We start from the raw sequence: 25,008 nt of genomic DNA, 5'->3' as shown, positions 1-25,008 counted from the left end.
ATGGACTGCAGCCTATCAGGCTCCTCCGTCCATGGGATTTGCCAGGCAAGAGTACTGGAGTGGGGTGCCATCGCCTTCTCCACATTCTGCTACATGTTTATTTCAACACTCCCAATCTATTAACTCAATTCTGGCACTATCCACCTAGAGTGTGCGTGCTAAGTCGCTTCAGTCATGTCCAACTCTTTGTGACCCTATAGACTGTAGCCCACCAGGCTCCTCTGTCCATGGGATTCTCCAGGCAAGAATATTGGAGTGGACTGCCATGCCCTCCTCCAGGGAATCTTTCTGACCCAGGGATTGAATCCTCATCTCTAACATCTCCTGCATTGGCAGACTGGTTCTTTATCACTAGCAGCACCTGGGAAGCCCGAGAGATAGGGTCAGATCCCACAGGTTAAGGGCTCAGTCCTGCAAGACTTCCCTCTCTCTTTCAATACCAATTACAAATCCAGGTTGCCTGTGCTTCTGACCCACTCACTATAAATTGGAGATTCCCAAGACCCCTACCTTGAGTTCCATTAATTTACCAGAGCAGCTCACAGAAGTCAGGAAGAGTTTACTAACTAGATTACAGATTTATTATAAAGTGATATAGCTCAGGAACCAAGTAGAATAGATGCATAGACGAAGGTATGTGGGAGGGATACAGAGCTTCTTCCTTGATCTCTCTGAGCACCTCTCCCTTCATCTCCAGTGTTCACCAACCTGAAAGCTCTCTGAACCGAGTCCTTTTGGGGTTTTATGGAAAGGTTTCATCACATAGGCATGACTGGTTAAATCATTGGCCCTTGGTGGTTGAACTCAATCTCCAGCCCCTTTTCCCTCTTTGAGGTAGGTGGGTAGGGTAGGGCTAACCCTACCCTCTGGTCACACAGTTGGTTCCCATGGCAACCAGCCCCATCCTTATTGGCTTTCTAAAAATTACCTCAGTAATATAAACTCAGGTGTGGTTAAAAGGGCTTGTTATGAATATCCAAAGACATCCTTACGACTCTTATATTTTAGAAAATTTCAAGGGTTTAAGAGCTTTGTTCTAAAATCTATGTCAGAAACCAAATAAATATTTCCTAGTGTAGATCAGAATCTCACCATGTATTTTCCCTGCCCCAGCCCTGAAGTGCATCATTTCTCCAAGGAGCCTCGGTTCCTTTCGGTAGTAAATAGTAACTAAAAACTAAGATCTCAGTGCTAGATGTGCTCATTGGTACAGGGGTTTTGTTGTTTCTAAGCCCTCAGTGTAGACAGAGCTAGGAGCTATATCACATCTGTCTATTTATCAACAATATGCATCTATTTCATAGTAAAAACCTTGAGTTCACAATTATTCTTTCATTCTCTCCTTTCCCTTATGTCTTGTTTTATGTTTTTATATTTCGTTTGTTTTGTGAGCTTTTCTTTTTCTTTTTGTATCTCTTGTTTCTGGCTAAAGAAACCTCTCAGCACACTTAGTGAATTGACCTCTTGTTGGGCAATTCTTGTCATTATTCATTTTAATGTTCAAATTGTCCTATAATTGGACTCAATGGAGCCCCTTTCACCTAGTTCCAGTGTCTTTTTGCTATGTTCCCATCCGTTTTTGAGCATTCTTGTACATAAAAGCAAAAGATGTTCTCTACTTTCACCACTTCTCCAAGTTCATTTTGGTACTAATTGGCAGTGAAAACTAGCATCTGAGCCTTAGGTGAACTTATTGCTTATGAAGTGTCATTGTTTCCAGACCTTTGTAGAGCTAGAAAATACATGCAAAAATATTAAAATACAGAAATTAACTGATACTCCTAATCTTATCTGATAAATTTTCTCCTCGTTTTTCCCCCATTCCAGTTTCTTTCATGTCTTCACAGTGAACACTGTGACTCCTAGCAACATGAACATATGTTTATTCATCTGCTCAATCCTACAACACACACAGATAAGCTTTGGAATTGTCTTTCTTTAAAAAAAAAAAAGAAGGAAAAATCATATTCATACATGTACACGTTCACATCTACATAGGCAAAGGTCTCTCTTTGCCCCCTTTCTGCTACACTGAGCCTTTTAGCCTTTGCCGGCATTCTGTGGCAGACAGTGGGGTTAGTGTATCTGTTGGCTTTACAGGAAGCAGGAGAGCATAGCGCCAGCTGGGTATTCAGGAAGCCGCCCAGGACCCAGTCCAGTGGCCACGAAAGCACTTCACTACAGGCCCAGGTCAGTGTTTGAGGACTCATAGGGTTGTAACCAGGCGTCACTGTCCTCCTCTTCGAGGACGTGTTTCTCACCAACTGGTAATGGGCAGATGGTGAGCGGATCTGGGTGTTCGCTGCCATCGTGGGCTCTAGGCCTGAAATATGCGCAGAGCATCCCCGGGAAGGTGTCGGTGAAGGTGAAAATGTGGGAGCCGTCGGATACGTTGAAGAAGGACAGCTTTCCAGCCTCAATATCCAGAAAGATGCCCACGCAGCGCGGTGGCACGCGCACGCTGAGCGGGACGCGGTGCTGGTCTAGGACGAAGTACTCACAGCTGTTCCACAACCCCATCACCCAGTAGCCAGTCGCCGGGCTCATGCGAGCATGCCCTGCCCTAGGCACCGCTGCCAGACACACACCGAGGAACCAGCGGCTGCGGCGGCCCACGTGCACCTCCCAGTAGTGGCGGCCAGTGGAGAAGAGCTCCCGGCTCAGGACGCACGTCTGCTCAGACAACCACTGAGGGTTCTCTGACCCCGGCGCAGTCCTGAGTGAGGACACGCTTTTGCCATCCTCGGAAACCTCCAGGCTGGGGTGAGCGGAGCCAGGATCCAGGGTCACATCCACTGCGCAAAGGCACAGGGTCAGTGCCCGCCAGGGACGGTTCTGCCCCCACCCACATCCCTGTCCCCTCCCCTGATAGGCAAACCTCTAGTTCTCCAGATGGAGCAATCGGTGGAATAGTTACCCCTCTCCTGAAGCCCCTCCTACCACCACCCTGGGACTGAAGAGGCATGGAAGTCACTCCCTAGCTTTTGAAAGTGATAAGAGGAATTCATTTCCTTCCTTAACCGGAAGACTCTTGAATTCCATGATGCCATACAGAGCACAGATAGCAAATGAGGGAGGTTTGTGGGGATGGAGGCGGGCTCACTTTCCCCAAGACCTGGGCTGCAAGAGGGCTCCCCAGGTAACGATGGTGGTAAAGAACCCGTCTGCCAATGCCCGAGGGGGCATAAGCGAGAGGGGTTGATCCCTGGGTCAGGAAGATCCCCTGGAGGAGGGCATGGCAATCCACTCCAGTATTCTTGCCTGGAGAATCCCATGGACAGAGGAGTCTGACCAGCTACAGCCTATAGGGTGGCAAAGAGTCCTACACGAAGTGACTTAGCACACACACACAGTCAATAGGAAGGAGCTTAGGACTGGTTCTTCCTGGCTGCTCTCATCACTCAGTGTGACCTTGAGATCACCAGTGAGCTCTGGGCCTCTGTTGTACAGCAATGTTAGGATTTTAAAACTGAAGGGGACCCCAGAGATCATCTAGTCCAGTATCCTGCACTCCAGCAAGCCATTCCCCCCACCCCCCAAATCACACTCATTTGATGGACAGGGACCCCAAGGATCCCTCTGTCAGATAATGTGGGAAGTTCTGCCAGATGGATACAAATCTAGTAAAACCCAGAAAGTTATATGCATGTGGGAGCGTCAGAGTGCACACAAATGTGTGCATGTGTAAGTGCAATCACATTTGTGCATATGAGCATGTATGTGTGCAGGCATATGTGTCATACTGCATGTGTGTGCAAGTGAGCTTATGAGTTTGTATGCAGGCTCCATCCATGGCTGCTGGACAGATCCTTCTTCTAATCTCAGTTCTGGATACCTCCCTTCTGATTAAGATCCAGCCAACTTAATTCACAAGATACAGTTCCTTGGCTTCAGTTACCTGCATGTCGTTGAGCTGCTCTCCACTCTGAAACCAAACAGAGAAGAAAAAGGGACTCAGAGATCTGAGTCAGTAACTCCAGAACCTTGAGGGAGCCTCAAGATGCATGAAGGATGCCTGTAAACTGAATAATCTCATTTCCACCATGATAACTTATTTGGACCCAGACTAGCCTGGGTCCACCATGGCATCTTCCCAGGAATTTGGGATTGGGCAGGGAGGCTGGTACCAGTGCTGGCTTATGCCAAAGCTTGTACAGGCTGAGGTGGTGCTGGATAGTGGGATGCTAGAGTATGTGAGCAAAGAGAACCAATATAGGCAGTTGGGTGCCTTGAAGGATGGAAACAAAGCCTCTATTTCTGACTGGCTTAGTCCCCAGGAGGCCCAGCTGAGCTTGGCTCCTGCCTAAGACATCCTCTGGACACCCTGACTTGCTCTCTTTCTTACTGTGTGGATTTCTGTTTTGTTTTATCTCTTCCTATATTACAGAAGAGAGCACCAAAGTCACAAAATGCAGAAGCAGTAGAAGACGTCTTCAGAGCTCCATAAATTTATAGCAGGGCCTTTCAACCCTGATTTTGCATCAGAATAACCAGTAGAACTTCACAAATCTAGAGCTGTTGCATAGAATAACTCAAATCTATACAGATGTCAGATCAGATCAGATCAGTCACTCAGTCGTGTCCGACTCTTTGTGACCCCATGAATCGCAGCACGCCAGGCCTCCCTGTCCATCACCAACTCCCGGAGTTCACTGAGACTCACGTCCATCGAGTCAGTGATGCCATCCAGCCATCTCATCCTCTGTTGTCCCCTTCTCCTCTTGCCCCCAATCCCTCCCAGCATCAGAGTCTTTTCCAATGAGTCAACTCTTCGCATGAGGTGGCCAAAGTACTGGAGTTTCAGCTTTAGCATCATTCCTTCCAAAGAAATCTCAGGGCTGATCTCCTTCAGAATGGACTGGTTGGGTCAATCCTCCCTAAATTTAGCTGTAAATTCAAACCAATCCCAGCTAAAACTACTTTTGGATGTTTTGGGGGAACTTCATAAATTTATCCTAAAATTTATATTTTAAAAAGGTCCACAAACTTTAAAAAGGAAGGGGAAATGGAGGAGAACTTGTACTTTCAGGTACTTTAAAAGCCAAGGTGATAGGTGACCAAGAGGCAGACCCATCAAGACATGGCAACTGAGTATGCACTAAAGGTGATGTCCACATTGATGGGTAAGTCACAGATCGTGTGTAGTAAGTGGCACTGGGAAAGCTAACTCTTTATATGAGAAAAATCACTGCATTCTTGTCTAACACCACATAAAAAGGTGAATTTTAGATGGATAAAAAGACTTACACATAACATATAAAGTGAATAGAAGAAAATGTAGGAGACTAGATTTGTGACCTAAATGTGAAGATCTTCAACAAAAGTTAAAAGACACAAACCATAAAGTAAAAGTGTGATAGATTATATTTTATCAGAACTAATTCTTTTCAATAAGGGGCACCATTGGACAAAGCTAATAGCAGATGACAGAAGAGAAGAAGGAATTCACAATGTGTAATAACAATGAGAGATTACTATCATATATATTATATAATAATAATATTGCATGAAGGATGCCTTCAAGCCCAAAGGCTCCATTCCCCAGCACTGACACCAGCCCTGTCCTGTGAATCAACAAGAAAAAGATAGCAACAACATATGGAAAATAGGCAAAGGACATGAACTGGCAATTTTCAGAAGAGGGAAGCCCAAAAGCCAGCTAGCATGTAAAGAGATGCTCAGATGAGTGCAAACCCAAAGAATAATTACTCATCTCCATTGACTGGCAAGCTTAGAAAGCTGGCTCACACGGGATGTGGGCTCATGGAGCTTCCATGCACTGCTGGCATGGGATGATGGTGCTACTTTCAGGAATCCCTTTATCCCTAGTGGGCCAGCACTTCTCCTCTTAGAGAAATCTCCACACAGGGCTAGAAAACAATTTATTCAGCACTAGTGGTCTGTAGTGATATGGAGTTAGAAGGCTGGATGTCTACTCCAGGAGGATGGCTGACTCAAATGGAGGGCTCTGCAGCAAGAGGATACAGACTAGATTTACATGTGGCAGCAGGGATGGATGTTAAAGCACAGTGATGAGTGAGAAAAGCAAGGAACAGCATGAGACTGTAAATATCTTTACAGTAACTACAGTGTATGTGCACAAAACAGAAATTTCACCTCTTTCAAGAATACATACAAAATAAAGATACACATTACTGGGGAAATCGAAGAAGGTACAGGGACAAATATTTACATGTAAGGTAACATGCCCATTCCAGAACCACAGATGAGAGTTTTTGAGGGCAGGCACCAGGAATCTAGGTGATTCTGATGTGCAACCAGGATTGGCACCAATGATTTACTGTATGCTTACACCTCTGCTGCTGCTGCTAAGTCACTTCAGTCGTGTCCGACTCTGTGTGACCCCATAGACAGCAGCCCACCAGGCTCCCCCATCCCTGGGATTTCCAGGCAAGAACACTGGAGTGGGTTGCCATTTCTTTTTCCAATGCATGAAAGTGAAAAGTGAAAGTGAAGTTGCTCAGTCATATCCGACTCCTGGCAACCCCATAGACTGCAGCCCGCCAGGCTCCTCCATCCATGGGATTTTCCAGGCAAGAGTACTGGAGTGGGGTGCCATTGCCTTCTCCACCTCAAGACAATGTAAACATAAATATAAAAGTCAAAGTCAAATATAACCTATACTGAGTGATGTAGATTAATACATGTGTGCAGCAATGGAATAAATCAGAATGAAGCATAGTTGGTTAGAGCAGGTGACTAGGATGCTGAGGCATAAAGTGGACAGTGGGAGAAACATGGGATTCACTCACCAGCCTGGCCTTCGGCCCTTCTCCAGTCTGAAGTAGCCAAGGAAAAGCAGAATTAGAACAAAGTCCCTTCAGCCTTCTTGTTCACACATCAAATTTTGCACCCACCCCTGCTCCACTCCCCTTTCTCCTGCCACCCACACAGCCAGCAGGGTTCCAATCTGGCTATCATACCTGCTTGGGAGATCAGAAGAACATTTACAGATAACCAGGTGCTACAAGGTAGACAAGAAGAGATAGTTCTGGGTGGGGGAGAGTCACTTACCCAGCTCTACTTGAAGCTTCCCTGTAAGCAGAACCCAGAGAAAATATCAGCCTTTGGATGAGTGAAACCACCTTTGCAAGGCAGTTAGGTCTCTGAGACGTTTCATAGTCTTAAACTATTACTCATTCCACTCCTGTTTTAGGTGCTGCATCACCCATCTGCAAGCTTCTTACTCCTCATCCTATTCTTTGCTCTACGGCAGAAATCTGCACAGGGCTGGGAAGGGAAAACCTTTGCCCTGAAACTGCAAGCTCTTCCTAGGGAGGAAGTCCTGGGTAAGTCCAGGCACTGGGCACATCCTGCACGAACCTCAAGGTCACTTACTGGTTACATTATTTTAAAAACCGGGTGGATATCACACTCAATTATTTCCCCTGGCCAGATACCAAGACTCTGATATTTTGCCACTAGAAATGCATTCTTCTGAGTTCTCTATGCCATCTTTTAAAAGTTAAGAGTAGGAAAGGCAATAATATACACTAGTTCAGACTATGGTGTTAATGATTTATCGTGCTGTTTTGTTGTTGTTTGGTCAATTGCCTTTTGTTTATTTTCCCTGCATGACTAGGTAGACTGCAAGACAAGCTTCTACTTCACTATTTTGTCTGGTGTTTTTCTGGAGCAGACAAAGTGGTTCTCAAGGTCTTCCCCTACCCATTGTGGCCTTCTCCTCCATCCCCTCATCCTTTGAATTCACTCTTTCCTCCTCCCCCAACATGGTTTCAAGGTGCTGAATCTCCCTGGGGAGAAAAGTGGATTTGATAAATTACTTTCACTTTGGTGCAAATTACAGATACCTTCTTTCTCAGTGACATTTGCTTTAAAAAAAGAAGGCTATCCTAGGAAGATGAACCAGAAGGAGGAGACCTTTAACCATGGAACTGTAACTGAATCATATAATTTGCAGGAGAGGGCCTGGCAAAATCTATCCAGAAAATCTTAAGTCATACTTCCTTGGCAGGTGTGCACACGTCCATTTGGGAGGGGAAAGGCAGGATGTGCAGCAGGCTGGATATAGAATTAGATCACTGTGATTCAGTGCTCTCCAAAGGGGGCCTAAAATCACTGAACCCTTGCTTCTGCCATGGGTTACCCCCCTAGCCCACAGCCAGCACAATGAGCATGGCACCCAGAACTTACCCAGCTCCACTGTGAGTTTCCCTGGAGAAAAAAACAAAGAATAGAGAAACATTTCCATCCATCACTGAGGGCTTGCTTCTCCAAAGTGCACAGACTTGGAACCCACATGCTCTGGAGAGCCAGTTTGAGCTGGACATGGGGGAGGAACAGGCTCCAAGGCGAGAGAAGTGAAAGTAAACCTCTGCCGCAATCCCTCTCTGCCCCCTCCCAAACTCCCCTAACCCCATGTGCCCTACTTGTCTTCTTGACCCAGTGCCCAGACTTCTGTTACTCAGAGATGTGAGTGAAAAGCCCATCTTTCCTCCCGCTTACCTTTGTCTCTCTCTGCCTGCTTCTTCAGCTTTTCTGAAAGGAAGAATAAAGGGGAGCAGAGGTCAGTGCGTGCACTCCTCTGCCTGTTTTCCAGGTCCCATTCCCGCCTTGCCGCCCGGCAAGATAGCCCTTCAGCAATGGCCTTCCCCACCCCACCACCATGGCCGCCTCCACCACTTTTCTCCTTGGCAAAGCCAATTCCAGGAGGGCAGCCCCCTGACTGCCTGGTACCTTGGGACTTCCGTTGCTTCCGAAAGAAGTACAGCACCAGCATCATGAGGAGAGCCAGAAGGAGCGGCAGACCCACCAGAGTCCCAAGGAAAGCTCTCTTCCAGGGAGAGGTTCCAGGTAAAAACACATCTGGAAAACAACCACTCATCACTAAACACTAAGTGAGAAGACTGGTCCAGACACTGTATGCCAGAAAATCTTTCTAGCAACTGGTTGGCCCTTTCTGGGCCCTACCGTGTGTGTGTGTGCATGCTTAGTTGCTTCAGTCATGTGTTCAACTCTTTGCAACCCCATCACCTGTAGCCCACCAGGCTCTTCTGTCCATGGGATTCTCCAGGCAAGAATATTGGAGTGGGTTGCCATGCCCTCCTCCAGGGGATCTTTGTATCTAGCGATTGAACCCACATTTCATGTGTCTCCTGCATTGCAGGCAGATTCTTTTCCCACTGAGCCACCTGGGAAGCCCAGGCCCCACAACAGCCATCTGTAAAATGGGCATGAAAGCTATTGCATGGTGCTTAGGAGAAGTAGCATCTGAGGAAGAGCAGAAACTTGAACTTGCTCAGCACAGAGGGGAAAATACTGCAAACTGAAGGATGTAAAAGGAAGAGCTGATGGGCTCTGCCCAGTCCTTCATCTTAGAACTTATGTGACCACAGCCCTGACCTCCCTCTACTTCTTCTCACTCTTGCTTTACATCTAAGAAAATTAGAAATCAAGGTGTTTATATCTGAAACCCAGTGAATAATTGCTACCTATTGCTCTGACAAACTATGGAAAATTCTTCAAGAGATGGGAATACCAGACCACCTGACCTGCCTCTTCAGATATCTGTATGCAGGTCAAGAAGCAACAGTTAGAACTGGACATGGAACAGACTGGTTCCAAATTGGGAAAGGAGTATGTCAAAGCTGTATATTGTCACCCTGCTTATTTAACTTACATGCAGAGTACATCATGAGAAACGCCGGGCTGGAAGAAGCACAGGCTGGAATCAAGATTGCCGGGAGAAATATCAATAACCTCAGATATGCAGATGACATCACCCTTATGGCAGAAAGCGAAGAGGAACTGAAGAACCTCTTGATGAAAGTGAAAGAGGAGAGTGAAACAGGTGGCTTAAAACTCAACATTCAGAAAACGAAGATCATGGCATCTAGTCCCATCATTTCATGGCAAATGGATGGGGAAACAATGGAAACAGTGAAAGACTTTATCATTTTGGACTCCAAAGTCACTGCAGATGGTGACTGCAGCCATGAAATTAAAAGACGCTTGCTCCTTGGAAGAAAAGTTATGACCAACCTAGACAGCATATTAAAAAGCAGAGACATTACTTTGCTAACAAAGGTCCATCTAGTCAAGGCTATGGTTTTTCCAGTAGTCATTATGAATGTGAGAGTTGGACTATAAAGAAAGCTGAGCACTGAAGAATTGATGCTTCAACTGTTGTGTTGAAGAAGACTCTTGAGAGTCCCTTGGACTGCAAGGAGATCCAACCAGTCCATCCTAAGGGAAATCAGACCTGAATATTCATTGGAAGGACTGATGCTGAAGTTGAAACTCCAATACTTTGGCCATCTGATGCAAAGAACTGACTCATTGGAAAAGACCCTGATGCTGGGAAAGATTGAAGGGAGCAGAAGGGGATAACAGAGGATGATATGGTTGGAAGGCATCCCTGACTTGGTGGACATGAGTCTGAGTAAGCTCTGGGAGTTGGTGATGGACAGGGAAGCCCAGCATACTGCAGTCCATGGGGTCAAAAAAAGTTGGACACGACTGAGTGACTAAACTGAACTGAACTGATTGCTCTGATGAATCCATGTGTCATATTGCCCTTCGTGCAAACACCTGGCTTCTACTTCTCATCACACCTTTGCAAGAATCGTTAGCAAAGCCATGTAGGGCTGACTGACAGTTCCCCTCTTCCCACTCCAGACATCCTAAGGAGGATCTGCCCAGAAGCAGAGTGTGGTGCAGAGCTTATAGAGACAGTGGCCAGACAGTAAAGAAATACATGCAAAACAGAGCAATCCTCTAGAAACTCTTGCGGAAATTTGATAGAATAATTTTATGTCTGTTGAAGATAATGAAATTGGTGCTTTTATCTCAATGGTCTTTAATTTTTTCTTTTTTATTGTAGTAAAATAAACAACACAAAATTTACTATCTTAACCATTTTAAGTTTATAGTTCAGTGGCATAAGTACATTAACACTGGAAATTCCCTGGCAGTCCACTGAGTTCAATCCCTGGTTGAGGAACCAAGATCCTGCAAGCCATTGTGGCATGGCCAAAAAGATTAAAAAAAAAAAAAAAAAAGTACACCAACATGATTGTGCAACCAACACCAGCAGAACTTTTTTTAATTGTCCCAAACTGAGAGTCTGTACCCATTAAACACTAACTCCCCAATCTTCCCACCCCAGCCTCTGGTAACTTCTATTCTGCTTTTCCTCTCTATGAATTGATGATGCTGGGTACCTCATATAAATAGAATCATACAATATTTGTCCTTTTGTGTTTGCCTTTATTTCACTTAACATAATGTGTAGTTTTGGTTGGTTTTTAATTTTCTTTTTTTAGCAGTGTGTTTTTATTATTTGGTAAAAGTATTGAGCCACAAAGGACCGGTCCTTCTCCACAGATGGTTTTTGAGAGCTCAGAGTCCTATGCTTTGATGATCTGTGATCTCCATCTGGCTCTCTGTTCCAGCCTTTCCTGCATCTTTCCAGCTCCTCCAGTAGCTATGCACATTTCCACCTCAGGACCTTTGCACTTGCTGTTCCCTCTACCTAAATGGTCTCCTTGCAGAAATCCATGTGACCAACACCCTTTGTCAAGGTTAAACACAAATTTAAAGGTTTGTGCAAAAAAGCGAGCGAGATTCCCCTTCCCCTTCTCTTAGACTGTTTCCTTTAGAAAATTTATAAATTCTTTCTCTGTCCCTTCAAGTGCTTCCCAGGTGGCACTAGTGGCAAAGAACTCAACTGCTAATGCTCTCTGACATAAATCACAGCAAGATCCTCTATGACCCATCTCCCAGAGTAATGGAAATAAAAACAAAAATAAACAAACGGGACCTAATTAAACCTAAAAGCTTTTGCACAAAGAAGGAAACTATAAGCAAGGTGAAAAGATAACCCTCAGAATGGGAGAAAATAATAACAAATGAAATAACTGACAAATAATTAATCTCCAAACTATACAAGCAGCTCATGCATCTCAATACCAGAAAAACGAACAACCCAATCAAAAAGTGGGCAAAAGACCTAAACAGACATTTCTCCAAAGACATACCAATAACTAATAAACACATGAAAAGATGCTCAACATCACTCATTGTTAGAGAAACCCAAATCAAAACCACGATGAGGTATCATCTCACACCAGTCAGAATGGCCATCATCAAAAAGTCTGCAAGCAATATATGCTGGAGAGGGTGTGGAGAAAAGGGAACCCTCTTGCACTGTTGGTGGGAATGCAAACTGGTACCGTCACTATGGAGAACAGTGTGAAGATTCCTTAAAAAAAAAATGGGAATAGAACTGCCATATGACCCAGCAATCCCACTACTGGGCATACACCCTGAGGAAACCAGAATTGAATAAGACACACGTACCCTGCACACGTTCACTGCAGCATTGTTTACAATAGCTAGGACATGGAAGCAACCTAGATGTCCATCAGTAAATGAATGCATATAGAAGTTGTGGTACATGTACACAATGGAATATTCAGTTTAGTTCAGTTCAGTTCAGTCGCTCAATCGTGTCTGACTCTTTGCGACCCCATGAATTGCAGCACACCAGGCCTCCCTGTCCATCACCAACTCCCGGAGTTCACTCAAACGCACATTACTCAGCTATAAAAAGGAATGCATTTGAGTTGGTTCTAATGAGGTGGATGAACCTGGAGCCTATTATACAGAGTGAAGTTAAGTCAAAAAACAAATACTGTATATCAATGCATACATATGAAATTTACAAAGATGGTACTGGTGATCCTACATGCAGGAGACACAGATGTAAAGAACAAACTTTTGGACTCAGTGGGAAAAGGCAAGGGCGGAATTTGAGAGAATAGCACCGAAACATGCACATTACCATATGTAAAATAGATGACCAGTACAAGTTCCATGCATGAAGCAGGGCATCCAATGCTGGTGCTCTGGGACAACCAGAGGGATAGGGTGGGAGGGAGGTGGGAGGGGGGTTCAGGATGGGGCGGACACGTATACCTGTGGCTGATTCATGTTGATGTGTGGCAAAAACATCACAATATTGTAAAGTGATTATCCCCCAATTAAAATAAATAAATAATTTTTAAAAAGGAAAAAAAAAAAAACAACTGGTTAAAAAAAAAAAAGAACCTGACTGCCAGTGCGGGAGATGCAAGAGACCTGGCTTCAGTCCCTGGGTCGAGAAGATCTCCTGGAGGAGGAAATGGCAACCCATTCCAGTATTCTCGCTTGGAAAATCCATGGACAGAGAAGCCCAGCAGACTACAGTTCATGGGGTCAAAAGGAATTGGACACGACTGAAGTGACTTAGCATGCACATTCCTTCAAGATGTATATAAATGTTTCTGAAAGTTATATAAGGACCTTCCAGCTTTACAATCCAGGAATGATTTTCTTAAGGAGCTCAGAGCCTTTGAAATGGAAACATCAAGAAGAAAGCACTCCTATCTCCAGGCCTCCTGGGAGGTTCCCTTAGGCACCTGGCTCCAAGTTGTAGCTACATGCTTGTCATTGAGATAAGAGATATCTTTCTCCTTTGCATAAAAGCAATTAGCTAACACAGATGTTACAAGTTACCCAATTACCAGGTGAATTTTGGGTGAACTATGTATCACACACATATATATCCCTATGAACATTAAACCCATCAGTGGGGGCCTCATAACAAAACTTTGATGCTAGATAATGGCCTCACTTTCAACTCATTGCCTAACAGTCTTCTTTCCTGATTCACCACTTTAAAATCCATGTATGTATATATACAACCCACCATACTTAGCACTCTTCCCTGCTTCATGTTTCTCTGTATCACCTAATACCTTCAAACATGTGCTATAATTTACTCTTTGTGTATCTGTTTCCCCCATGGAATGTGCTCCTGAGGGCAGGGGTTTGGGGAACATTGTGAGTGCTCAATAAATATTGTTTGAGGGATGAAATTAGGAACACGTGGGTTCTTATGATGCTCTCTAATAATATTGGCTTCCTGGAACCTCCCCCAATTACTGTACTCTTAGTAGGTTTTAAATATTATGGCTTCAGGTGTCAAGTTCAGACTGCCCTGTACACAACCAAGCTCCAGAGCCCTTGTGTCCTAATAGATGGTTTTGGGGATAATGGCCTGGAGGAGGACATGGCAACCCACTCCAGTATTCTTGCTGGAGAATCCCAGGGACAGAAGAGCCTGGCAGGCTATAGTCCATGGGGTTGTAAAGAGTCAAACGCGATTGAAGTGACTGAGCACACACACACATAGGGATAATGGACATGGAGAACTTAAAGGCTAAGAAGATGAGGGTGAGCTGGCACCCACTGACCTGCTATGTGGACCACAAACTCTTTCTTTTGGCCTAGGAGGTGGTTCTGGATGGAGCAGGACACGTTGCTGTGGGCCCCCTCTTGGACGACCACAGACGTTTCCAGACTGAACAGGCCTTGGACATCCTCAGTGATGTTTTCAGTCTCCGGGGGCAGGCATCGTCCGTGACGGTCTCTCCACTGAGCCTGTGGCTTGGGGTACCAACCATTGGAGTGGCACCTTAGCTGAATGCCTCCCTCCTTGAAGCCCTCAATGGAGATATGAGGGTCTGAGCCCAGTCCTGGGAGAGGCAGGAAGAGTAGGAAAGATCAGGCTCCTTCCCAGATGTACATGAAGTTCATATCACCATTCACCATTTGCAGTCACCATAAGGCATGGTGACTGTGACTACTCAACATATGTGGGCTTGCAGCCCACCATGGATTATAAATGACAGGCTAAACTGTAGATGGCATGTGGGGACAGCACTACCTCTGAAGGGCATTTTTAAATAGGGAAAGGCTGCTGGTATTTAGCCATATAATGCAAGGGACCGTCCCCTTGGTTGAAGAGTAATCCCATCCAAAATTTCAATAGATTGTCTTCTCTATCTCTTGAATCCCACCAGAACTAAAGTATCTTTGTTATGCATACTTTTTAAAATCTCTCTACCCAAGTAAACTAGCTTTATATTTTGAATATGCAAAACATTAATATGGTTTAAACATCAATACTATAAAAAAAGGTAGATCAAAAAAGCCCCAGGCTTTTCTCCATCCTTTGCATCTCATTGCTCCCTCTCCTTTAAGTAACCAATTTCATTAGCTTCCTGTGCTTCTTTTGTGCCATGTTTCTTCTTTCTTACACAAAAATTAATATGCTATAGAGCTTCTTTTGCATCTTGCTTTTTTCTCTTAAAAACACCCTAGAAATCACTCCACATCAGCTTAGCACTTGTCCTCAATTTCTTCCTCTTTTTTTTTTTTTTAAAGCTACATAGTTTGATATAGACCTTACTCAGCACCTATGCTTGGACATTTAGGGAGTTTCCATCAACCCTAAGTACTCATTGGAAGGACTGAAGCTGAAGCTAAAGCTCCAATACTTTGGCCACCTGATGCAAGGAGCCGACTTATTGGAAAAGACCCTGATGCCAGGAAAGATTGAAGGCAGGAGGAGAAAGGGGTGGTACAGGATGAGATGGTTAGATGGCATCAGTGAATCAATGGACATGAATTTGAGGACAGAGGAGCCTGATGTGCTGTAGGCCATGTGTTCGCAAAGAGTTAGACATGACTTTAGGGACTGAACAGCAGCAACACTGCTGAACAATGTAAATTTATACAAACGCCTTTCTTTCAGTTGGAGTTGTGGTAGGTATATATCCAGGGTCAACTCCCAGAGGTGGAATTGCTGTTCAAAGGCAGATACAAAGGAAGTCCAGTTAGCTATTGCCAAATCCCCCTACCCTGAAGCTCAGGACTTTGAATTCCACCTGCACAGTAAGAAGGGTCCTGCTTCCTCCAACAAGAGTGTGTAGTCCAACTATTGAATGTTTGTCAGTCTGATAGGAAAAAATTACCTCTCTGTAGTTTTAATTTGCCTTTTTCTCACTGTGAGTAAAATAATTGTCTTTTCCTTTGTTCAAGGGCCATTTTGTGTGCATTTTGGGGGTTCATTTCCTAATGAATTTTTTTAATATTCTTTTTTTTTTTAAATTAGAGGAATTTTCCCTTTCTCTGTGCTTTTCAATCTATCTTCTCCTGAGCTCTTTCCAAATGGATCCTTCTTCCCTCCGTGTTGGGGATTGACCAGATCACTCACCTGCTACCTCCAGCTCCCAGGTCGCCTCCCCAGTGAAGTCGCTGGAGAGGAAGCGGCACCCATACAGACCCTGATCGGCGGGGACCACGAGGTGGAGCCGCAGAGTCACACTGCCATCTATGATATCGTCCCTGATGAGTTGGGTCCTGTTCTGGAACTGCTTCATCTGCCAGCCATAGAACTCCTGCTGCTCCCGGTACAGGTGCACCACGTTCGAGGCCTGGCTCCAGAACCAGAGGATCTCCATGTGCTGGGCGTCCCGGTATGGTGACAGGTGGCAGGAGAATTCCACTTCATCCCCGACATGTGCCAGAATGGGTTCCTCATGGCCTACCACCCTGATCTCCTCTAGGACAAGATCCCAGACAATGGCCCAGATTAACTTTCCTCAAATAAGATAGTGTACATATGTTTTGTGGGTTGTTTTTTTTTTTTTTTTTTGCCAAAGATTCCATGTAATTTAATGCCTCAAAAATGTTTATTTGTTTGTTTGTTTGTTTTTTACAGCTCAGAAATCCACAGTGAACTATTCAAATGACAAAGGTGAAACACTCTACAGTACAACCAATCCTGTTTCTTGAACAAGTAATTGTCATGAAATCGCTGGATGTGCCATGTTAAAAACTACACAAGACACATTACAGTTCAGTTCAGTTCAGTTCAGTCACTCAGTCGTGTCCGACTCTTTGAGACTCCATGAATCGCAGCACACCAGGCCTCCCTGTCCATCACCAACTCCCGGAGTTCACCCAGACTCACGTCCATCGAGTCAGTGATGCCATCCAGCCATCTCATCCTCTGTCCTCCCCTTCTCCTCCTGCCCCCAATCCCTCCCAGCATCAGTCTTTTCCAATGAGTCAACTCTTCGCATGAGGTGGCCAAAGTACTGGAGTTTCAGCTTTAGCATCATTCCTTCCAAAAAAATCCCAGGGCTGACCTCTTTCAGAATGAACTGGTTGGATCTCCTTGCAGTCCAAGAGACTCTCAAGAGTCTTCTCCAACACCACAGTTCAAAAGCATCAATTCTTCGGCGCTCAGCCTTCTTCACAGTCCAACTCTCACATCCATACATAACCACAGGAAAAACCATAGCCTTGACTAGAAGAACCTTTGTTGGCAAAGTAATGTCTCTGCTTTTGAATATGCTATCTAGGTTGGTCATAACCTTCTTTCCAAGGAATAAGCGTCTTTTAATTTCATGGCCGCAGTCACCATCTGCAGTGATTTTGGAGCCCCCAAAAATAAAGTCTGACACTGTTTCCCCATCTATTTCCTATGAAGTGATGGGACCAGATGCCATGATCTTCGTTTTCTGAATGTTGAGCTTTAAGCCAACTTTTTTACTCTCCACCAGATACAAATGTGTGGTGGGGTACTGGTAGCTGGTTTGAACCAATCAGTTGCCAATATTATTCAGGGGATGGTTGTGTCAATATGGCCAGGGCATTAAATTAAATGGAATCTTTGGCAAAAAAAAAAAAAAAGTACACTATCCTCTTACGTGAATAAAAATTGACATATTTGCATAAATGTGCAGAATAAAAGATCTGAAAGAAGAAAGACCAAATTACTGATGGTGATCATTTCTGCATGGTGTGAATAGATGTTTTCTTATTTTTGCTTTTGTTTTCCTATTTTGCTTTTTTGATTTTCTAATATTTTATAATGTACACGCACAGCTTCTATAATAACAAAGAATATTAAAATAATCTGGGAGGGGTGCTTCTTGCCTCATGGGTTTTCCTATCTAAAATCAAATCCTGCTGTCGAGATTTTTATTCATCTGGATCTTTCATTTGATTGTCCTCTGCAGTGATGTCTCCACTGGCTGCTTTACTCCCTGTTTTCTGCAATTTCCATGAGAGTCGCTGTTCCTTCTGCAGTGCCTTTCCACCCTGCATGCCTTCATTCATTTTTTTCTGGCTTCTGTGTTCCTCCTTTCCTTCTTTCAAATCTCGGCTTAATCCCACCCCCAATTCTTCCTTTATGAATTCCTCCCATCCTTCACTTGGCCCATATAGCATGGGAGCACCTTTCTTCTCTCCATATGAGACCCCTTGTTGCCTATTGGGTATAGCCTTGACACCGCTCCTACCAGCTTCCCTCTTCAGGTTCTCTCCAGCTGTCACTGCTCCCATGCCTGATGCCTGGCTCTTTTCCTGGGCGTACCCTGCCTCAGACTGTCTCTTGCAAGGTTCTACTCATACAGTACCTCTTGTCATGGCCCTTCTTGGCTTTCTGGAAAAAACAAATTGGTCTCTTAGCTGTGATCCCAGATCTTTGGGTACATTTCTCTTGCAGCTCTGGTCACACAGCTGGACAGTCATGTATATCATGTCTGTTCACCGTCCTTGAACAGACTAAGGATTTGGGCTGTTCTTTGTCAATCACTTCAGCATCCCTGGTTTTCAGCTCAGGGAGTTGGGGAATTCTATTTGCATAATCAGTTTACATTCTCTGTTAGTTGCTTCTTTCATGAGAGATGGTATGACCAGGATCCTTTGTGTTCTTCAAAAGCTATGGCTTATATCGCAGCAGAGGAGTTAAAAATATTTTCCAACTGGTTCAGCCTAAGTATAGATCAATAAGACTTTCCTGGCACCCTCCCACTATGCCTTCTGCCATGTTTGTGAGCTGTGGAGTTGTTGGGGATAGGGGGGCCCTGAAGGGATGGTGGAGAAGCACTGTGGGGCTAGATAGTGCTCAGGGTCAGTGACTCTTTAATAACTGGGATGGAGGGCTTATTTTGTAGCCCCTGAGACAGCCTAGTAAAAGGCTGCAAAATCTCAGTCCTGGAATAACCTGCAGAAGGGGTGGGCAGAAGCTGATGTGCTCGCTGAGGTCCTGGCTGTCTGGGATATAGTTTAGACATGTTACCTGAGCACAGCACCCTGGGCTGGAGGAGAAGGAGCAGGTGAGTGAGGAAGAAGAGACTGCTGGGCAGACGTCCTCGCTGGTAGGAGTTCAGGAAGACTGAGAAATCCATCACTTTTCCACAGAAGTGGGGGCCATCTGCAGAGGGATAAAGACATCCTGGAGTGATGCAGTAGAGTTAGAACTCCATGTATCAAGCCTGACATCTGTTATTGCCTCAAGTCTTTTTTTGGGGGGGACTTGCAAGCTCCAGGGCCTGGCTTCTTTCAGTCATAGCCAGATGTGAGAGTTGCTTCTAATTTTAACAGGCAGCATTGCTTGTGGTGGGGTTGACCCTTGCTTGGACTCACAGTCCTTTAACAGGACAGGGCCAAAGGGTCCCAGAGGAAGCAGCTTCTGAGCTTCACATTGTTTAGGGCCAGGAATAGAGCCAGGCATTGTGTGGGAGCTGAGTTAGGTTTCAGTGACTTGGCCCAAACAAAGGGAAATCTATAAGAACTCCCAGATGCGTTTTCCTTTTCTCTGCCCAAACCTGTTCCTGATTCCCTTTGACCTGGAACATCAGGTCCACAAAACAGAGGAACAAACACAGCGCACTTTCCTAAGTGGCATGCACGCCTGGCTGCCTTTTAACTCCAGCCACACCTAGGACACCTTTTTCCAGCCCTGAGACCTCAGGTGGAGTTCCCAGGAGGTCAGTTGATGACTGTCACTGAGTTAATAACATCTTTAAGACCACAGTGATGGGGCTGTCTCATCGATCCCTCCCCAAACCCATCTGTGGCCCCAGAGACCCAGCCCCAGTGCAAGCAAGGGCTGTTCCCTCTTCACTCCTGATGCCCCTTGAGGAGCTGTGGTAATGTAATATGAGAATCAGTGAGCCTGGGCAGCCAATTCATCTTGGGAAATATACAAGCCTCCCCACATTTCTCCTCTATTTAGTTGTGGGACTTTATGCAGACTATGTAACTTGTTGAACGTTAATTTTTTCACTTGAACAATAGAAGAAACCAATCCAGCTCAGAGGGTTGTTAAGCCTTCAAAGTGAGATGGATGCTCTTTAAAGAAAAATAAGCTCCTCCCTCTGCCTCCAACTGCTTTCTTCTCCCCATCTTCTTCTAGAGGCTACATCCCTCTCCTTTCACTCCATCATAGCATCCCAGAGCAGAAAGGCCCATGGCAGTTTCTACTCTCCAGCTTCCCCAGTCTCCCCTCTCCCTCTGTCTGCCACCCCACTCTACTATTTGGTTTGCCTTTTCCCACAGACCTGTGAGATGGCACCCGTTCCTGGGGTCCTGTGGCTACAGAGCCCCAGCCACACCATCGGTAATATCACCAGCAGGGTTTACATGAAGGACTTTAGTTCTTTTTTTATTGTGTGGTTGATTTACAATGTCTTAATTACTGCTGTACAGTAAAGTGATTTATTCTTTTTTTTAATATTTATTTCCATTATGGTTTGTGTTGGGCTTCCCTGGTTGTTCAAATGGTAAAGAATCTGCCTGCAATGTAGGAGACCTGGGTTTGATCCCTGGGTTGGGAAGATCCCCTGGAGAAAGGAATGGCTACCCACACCAGTATTCTTGCCTGGAGAATTCCAAGGACAGAGAAGCCTCGTGGGCTACAGTCCCTGAGATCACAGAGTCGGACACAAATGAGTGACTAACACACACACAGTTTGGGTTATAGAGACTTCCCTGGTGGCTCAGACGGTAAAGAATCTGCCTGAAATGCAGGAGACCCAAGTTCGATCCACTTTCTTTTTTAAAAATATTTTCATTATGGTTTATCATAGGATATTGAATATAGTTCTCTATGCTATACAGTAAGACTTTGTGTATCCATCCTACATATGAAAGCTTACAGTAAAAAAAGTTGAATTGCAAGAGTTGAATGACGGTTAGCAGGGGAAGAGGATGGGGGAATGTGGTACACGTTGGTCAAACGGTACAAGCTTTCAGTTACAAGATGCATAAGTTCTGAAGATCTAACGTATAGAATGGGATCATAGTTAATAATACTGTATTGTATACTTAAATTTTGCTAAGATTAAAGTTTTAGTGTTCTCACAACAAACAAAAAAGATAACTATGTGAGATGGTAGATATGTTAATTAGTTTGGTTGTGATTATTATTTCACAATGAATGTGTTTATCAAGATATCATATGGTACAAATATATACAATTTGGGGGGCTTCCCTGGTGATCCTATATATAGGATTTCCCACTGCCAATGCAGGGGGCCCAGGTTCAATCCCTGGTCAGGGGACTAGAGCCCACACGCTGCCACTAAGAGTTCACGTGCCACAACTAGAGATCCTGTATGCCGCAACTAAGACCCAACACAGCCAAGTAAATAAATATGTTTAAAAAAATAAATAATACATACCATTTTTATTTGTCAATCATACTTCATAAAGCTGAGAGAAAAACGTATTAGCTTTTAGTAAATTATTTTTCTGCAACTATTCAGGTAGTCATATTTTTTTTTCCTTCTCTTTCACTTGATTAATTTACCTAAACTGTCAAAATCCTTAGAATAAAATAGTTGACAATGAAAAAAAAAGCTAACAGTATGTGAAAGACTTTAAAACTGTTGGTCATGTAGCAAAAGATGGTCTGAGGAAGTGTGGAGGTAAGTTGATGGAAGGCAGGCAACATGAATGACCTCTGTGCTGGAAGGACCTGGGCTGACAGGACCACTGTCAGAGGGAGGGGCAATGGCCTTTGAGTCAGTGGGTCAGGGGCCTTGCCTCATGGAAAGCAGAGGCTAAGTTGGGGAGGCTTCATTCATGCATCAAAAGGGGCCCCTAAGGAAGGAGACTGGAGTCCCCTTTCAAGGGGGCCTGGCTGTTTTGATAGCCAGCAGCTATTAGAATATGATCACACAATAACCAGCAGAACAGAGGCCCTGGGCCAGAGCCCAGGCTCAGGCTGGGCAGTCTAGCCTTTCACCCTTTTGGCTGACAGCAGGAATGTGTCTGCGACAGGCCCACCAACTGGGAGCAAAGGACACAGAGCCCTATGAGTGTGAAGCTCTAAGGATACATCAGCACCAGCTAAGGCCTTCCAAAACAAGAGGAGCTCAGAGGGTGTTTATGGATCCATATGGACTGGCCAGACTGTGAGGAATTAGTCAAGACTTGTGCTAGGAACAACTTAAGTGTTCCCAAGGCAGCAACAGGGCATTAGATGGGCCTGCAGCTGGGGGAAGGGGCACCTCACAGCAGGATCAGTATTCAAGGTCCCATATTCCTGGGGAAGGAGGAAGCTGCCATCTATCAGTCAGTCTGTGTGTTCAAGACCCTGGAATTACTATCAGGACTGCAGTTCTCTGTTGTGATACACTCTTGCGATTTCAGTCACTGAGGCTGCAGGTGGAAGAGGTCATAAACACACATACATACATGCATATGTCCACAATAATAAAAACTAATATGAATTGAGTGCTTACTATCTACCCAGAACTTTCCTATATCAGAAGTATTATTACTATTATTATAGGACCAAGGTACAGACAAGGAAACTGAAGCAAAGAGAGGCTAAGTGACTTGCCCTGCACACATGGCTGGAAGGTGGTAGAGTTGGGGGAGTTCCTCCCAAGCTCTGCACTTCTCTGGACACAGCTTCCTCACCAGCAGTGTCGTGTCAAGGGCACCTCAGTTCTCCTGTCCCCCAATTCACGACCCCTGTTAGGGACCACCTCGTCACAGACTGCAGCACTCGCCCTGACAGCATGTCACGGCAATTGAAGAAGTGGCTTGAGTCCCCAGATGTCAGCCGCAAGACTAACCAACCAATAAATGCATATAAACAAATCCACTTGTGATAAAACAGCTTAAAATGAGTGTTTCCCTCAGACCTTGTCAACAGCGTCTTCTCCAGCAGGAGGTCATGCTCCATAGTACTTTTGCTTCCAACACGAAGGAGCTGATTTTAAAGCCTTTAATTGGAGGGAAGCCGTCTGGTGAATTCTTGAAGGGAAAATAGAGGGGCTGAGATAGCATATTGAAAAGCAGAGACATTACTTTGCCAACAAAGGTTCATCTAGTCAAGGCTATAGCTTTTCCAGTGGTCATGTATGGATGTGAGTTGGACTGTGAAGAAAGCTGAGTGCCGAAGAATTGATGCTTTTGAACTGTGGTGTTGGAGAAGACTCTTGAGAGTCCCTTGGACTGCAAGGAGATCCAACCAGTCCATTCTGAAGGAGATCAGCCCTGGGATTTCTTTGGAGGGAATGATGCTAAAGCTGAAACTCCAGTACTTTGGCCACCTCATGCAAAGAGTTGACTCATTGGAAAAGACTCTGATGCTGGGAGGGATTGGGGGCAAGAGGAGAAGGGGACGACAGAGGATGAGATGGTTGGACGGCATCACTGACTCTATGGACGTGAGTCTGGGTGAACTCCAGGAGTTGGTGATGGACAGGGAGGCCTGGCGTGCTGCGATTCATGGGGTCTCAAAGAGTTGGATACAACTGAGCGACTGAACTGAACTGAACTGAATGCTCCCTTCCTGTTCTAAAGAGCATATTCCTCCCCATTTGCTGCCAGAAGTTTGCCTTTTCCAACCTCCCTCAGCAGTTGAAACACTCTGATCCTTACCCCTCTGAGAGGAAACCCCTTCTGATCTCAGCTATTCACATCACAGTGGAAATGGATTTTAGCTTCCTTTTCTGATGGTGAGGTTTTGCTGGGGAAAGGTGAGAGACTGGACACGTTGCAGATTTGAGGAAGATGGAAGACCCAGGGAGGGGAAGGATGGCCCAAAAGGGGGTCCCAGGTTAGAGTTAAGCTCTGCTGGTGGGGAACATGCTCCCTGCTCTCCAGGGAGCCTTTGAAGACACAGGGAGATATAAGGGTCGTGCACACCAATGCCAAAGAAATGCTGCTACCCTCCACCCAAGTTTATCTTTCCTCTTCTTTCTGTGTTCCTTCTCATTTTTTCCCTGGCCACACTCCAACTTCACTCCAGTTTTCTCCTCCTGCATGTCCAACTCCTGAACAACATTTATGTTTTCTTGATTTCCAGTCCTTCAACTCTTGAGTTTCTCTTTGAATATTATTTTACTTTGCTTTTGCTGTTTTGTAGGCTTGGGGTGTGTGTGCTTTGCCCCTCTCTCATTCCCTGTGTCCTAAGCCTTAAGCCCCCAGGGGTAGGACTTTGGCACATTTGCACCCTGTCCTCTTTCAGCACCCACGGCAATGCTTTGCCCTCCGCAAACTGTTAGTTAATGCTCCCTGGCTTGCTTTGGTTTTATTTCAATAGGTCCACAAGAGTATTTACACCCCTGGTCTCTAAGGGAGATGAATTGCCCCAAGGAGAGATCTTCAATGAGGTTTCATATGGCTTGAGGGTGAAATGGGATGTGTCTGAATCCTTCCTATTCAGGTGGAACTGCCAGAACAGGCATCTCCCCTCAGTCACACTGACATCCTTATCCTGCAGCCAGGTTCAGCTGATAAGATGGTACCAACCCATGCTGTGCTATCTCCTCAGCCCTCATCTTCTGTGTCCCATTTCTGAAAGGTGGAGGTTTAGACAGGATTGAGTCACATACCTGGCAGATAGCAGCAAAGGGTCCAAAATGACAGGTGATCTCAAGTTCCCTGCAAGGCAGACAATCACGAAGTATTCTGGCTCCAGATGCTAAGGTCCTGTAGACACGAGCTGACACAATAGAAGGGGACCAGCTCTTCTGTGACAGAATTATTCACTCACCTTCCACATTAAGATACATGCTGCTTGCTCAGCCCCTTGTTATAAAAACCAAGATAGATAGAACAAAACGAGGAAGTCTCTGTCACATCCTGCCTGAATTGAATTTCCATGGAAAGTGCCCCCACTAAGGTCTTAGAAGTAGGGTAAAGGTATCTGGGAGTTTTGTAGGGACTGCAAACTACAGAAGCTCAGAGCAGGGAGAAGACGCTCCAGCTGGCTGCCCAGGATCTCTGGGGTTCCAGGGAGGCAGGATGGCCATGCCTGCCCCTTTCTCTTCACCATCATAGCAAAACATATAGAGACTGGACAGGAATATCCACTGAGGATTA

At 45.1% G+C, this 25,008-nt stretch overlaps 1 protein-coding gene across 4 annotated transcripts; it reads right to left on the bottom strand.

Moving 5' to 3' along the window:
* Positions 1 to 1,867: 1,867 nt before the first annotated feature.
* On the bottom strand, positions 1,868 to 24,709 carry BTNL9 (butyrophilin like 9). Of its 4 annotated transcripts, XM_024993795.2 has the most exons (12): positions 24,519 to 24,709; positions 22,821 to 22,932; positions 18,962 to 19,096; positions 16,085 to 16,432; positions 14,280 to 14,561; positions 8,719 to 8,847; positions 8,488 to 8,520; positions 8,176 to 8,196; positions 7,036 to 7,056; positions 6,774 to 6,800; positions 3,899 to 3,925; positions 1,868 to 2,795 (listed from the first exon to the last, which is right to left on the bottom strand). In XM_024993795.2, exons 3-12 carry the CDS (start codon positions 19,068 to 19,070, stop codon positions 2,179 to 2,181), a joined length of 1,614 nt encoding a protein of 537 aa, XP_024849563.1. In that variant the 5' UTR covers positions 19,071 to 19,096; positions 22,821 to 22,932; positions 24,519 to 24,709; the 3' UTR covers positions 1,868 to 2,178. The 4 variants fall into 4 exon arrangements, with proteins under 4 accessions (XP_024849563.1, NP_001096815.1, XP_024849564.1 ...); NM_001103345.1 differs by lacking the exon at positions 22,821 to 22,932 and having other exon boundaries at positions 24,519 to 24,658; XM_024993796.2 differs by lacking the exons at positions 6,774 to 6,800; positions 22,821 to 22,932.
* Between the last annotated feature and the right edge of the window lie 299 nt (positions 24,710 to 25,008).

Source organism: Bos taurus, chromosome 7 (genome assembly GCF_002263795.3).
Source record: "Bos taurus isolate L1 Dominette 01449 registration number 42190680 breed Hereford chromosome 7, ARS-UCD2.0, whole genome shotgun sequence".
Taxonomy (NCBI): domain Eukaryota; kingdom Metazoa; phylum Chordata; class Mammalia; order Artiodactyla; family Bovidae; genus Bos; species Bos taurus.
Note: the sequence above shows the minus strand (reverse complement) of the source record. Positions and strands in the feature narration are given on the sequence as shown.

Coding starts and splice junctions, on each gene's coding strand:
- BTNL9 (XM_024993795.2), bottom strand. CDS start 19,070: ATGGATTTCTCAGTCTTCCTGAACTCCTACCAGCGAGGACGTCTGCCC. Junction 14,562..16,084: donor CTGGGAGCTGGAGGTAGCAG/GTGAGTGATCTG, acceptor TGCCTCTCCCAG/GACTGGGCTCAGACCCTCAT. Junction 6,801..7,035: donor GAAGCTTCAAGTAGAGCTGG/GTAAGTGACTCT, acceptor TGGCTACTTCAG/ACTGGAGAAGGGCCGAAGGC.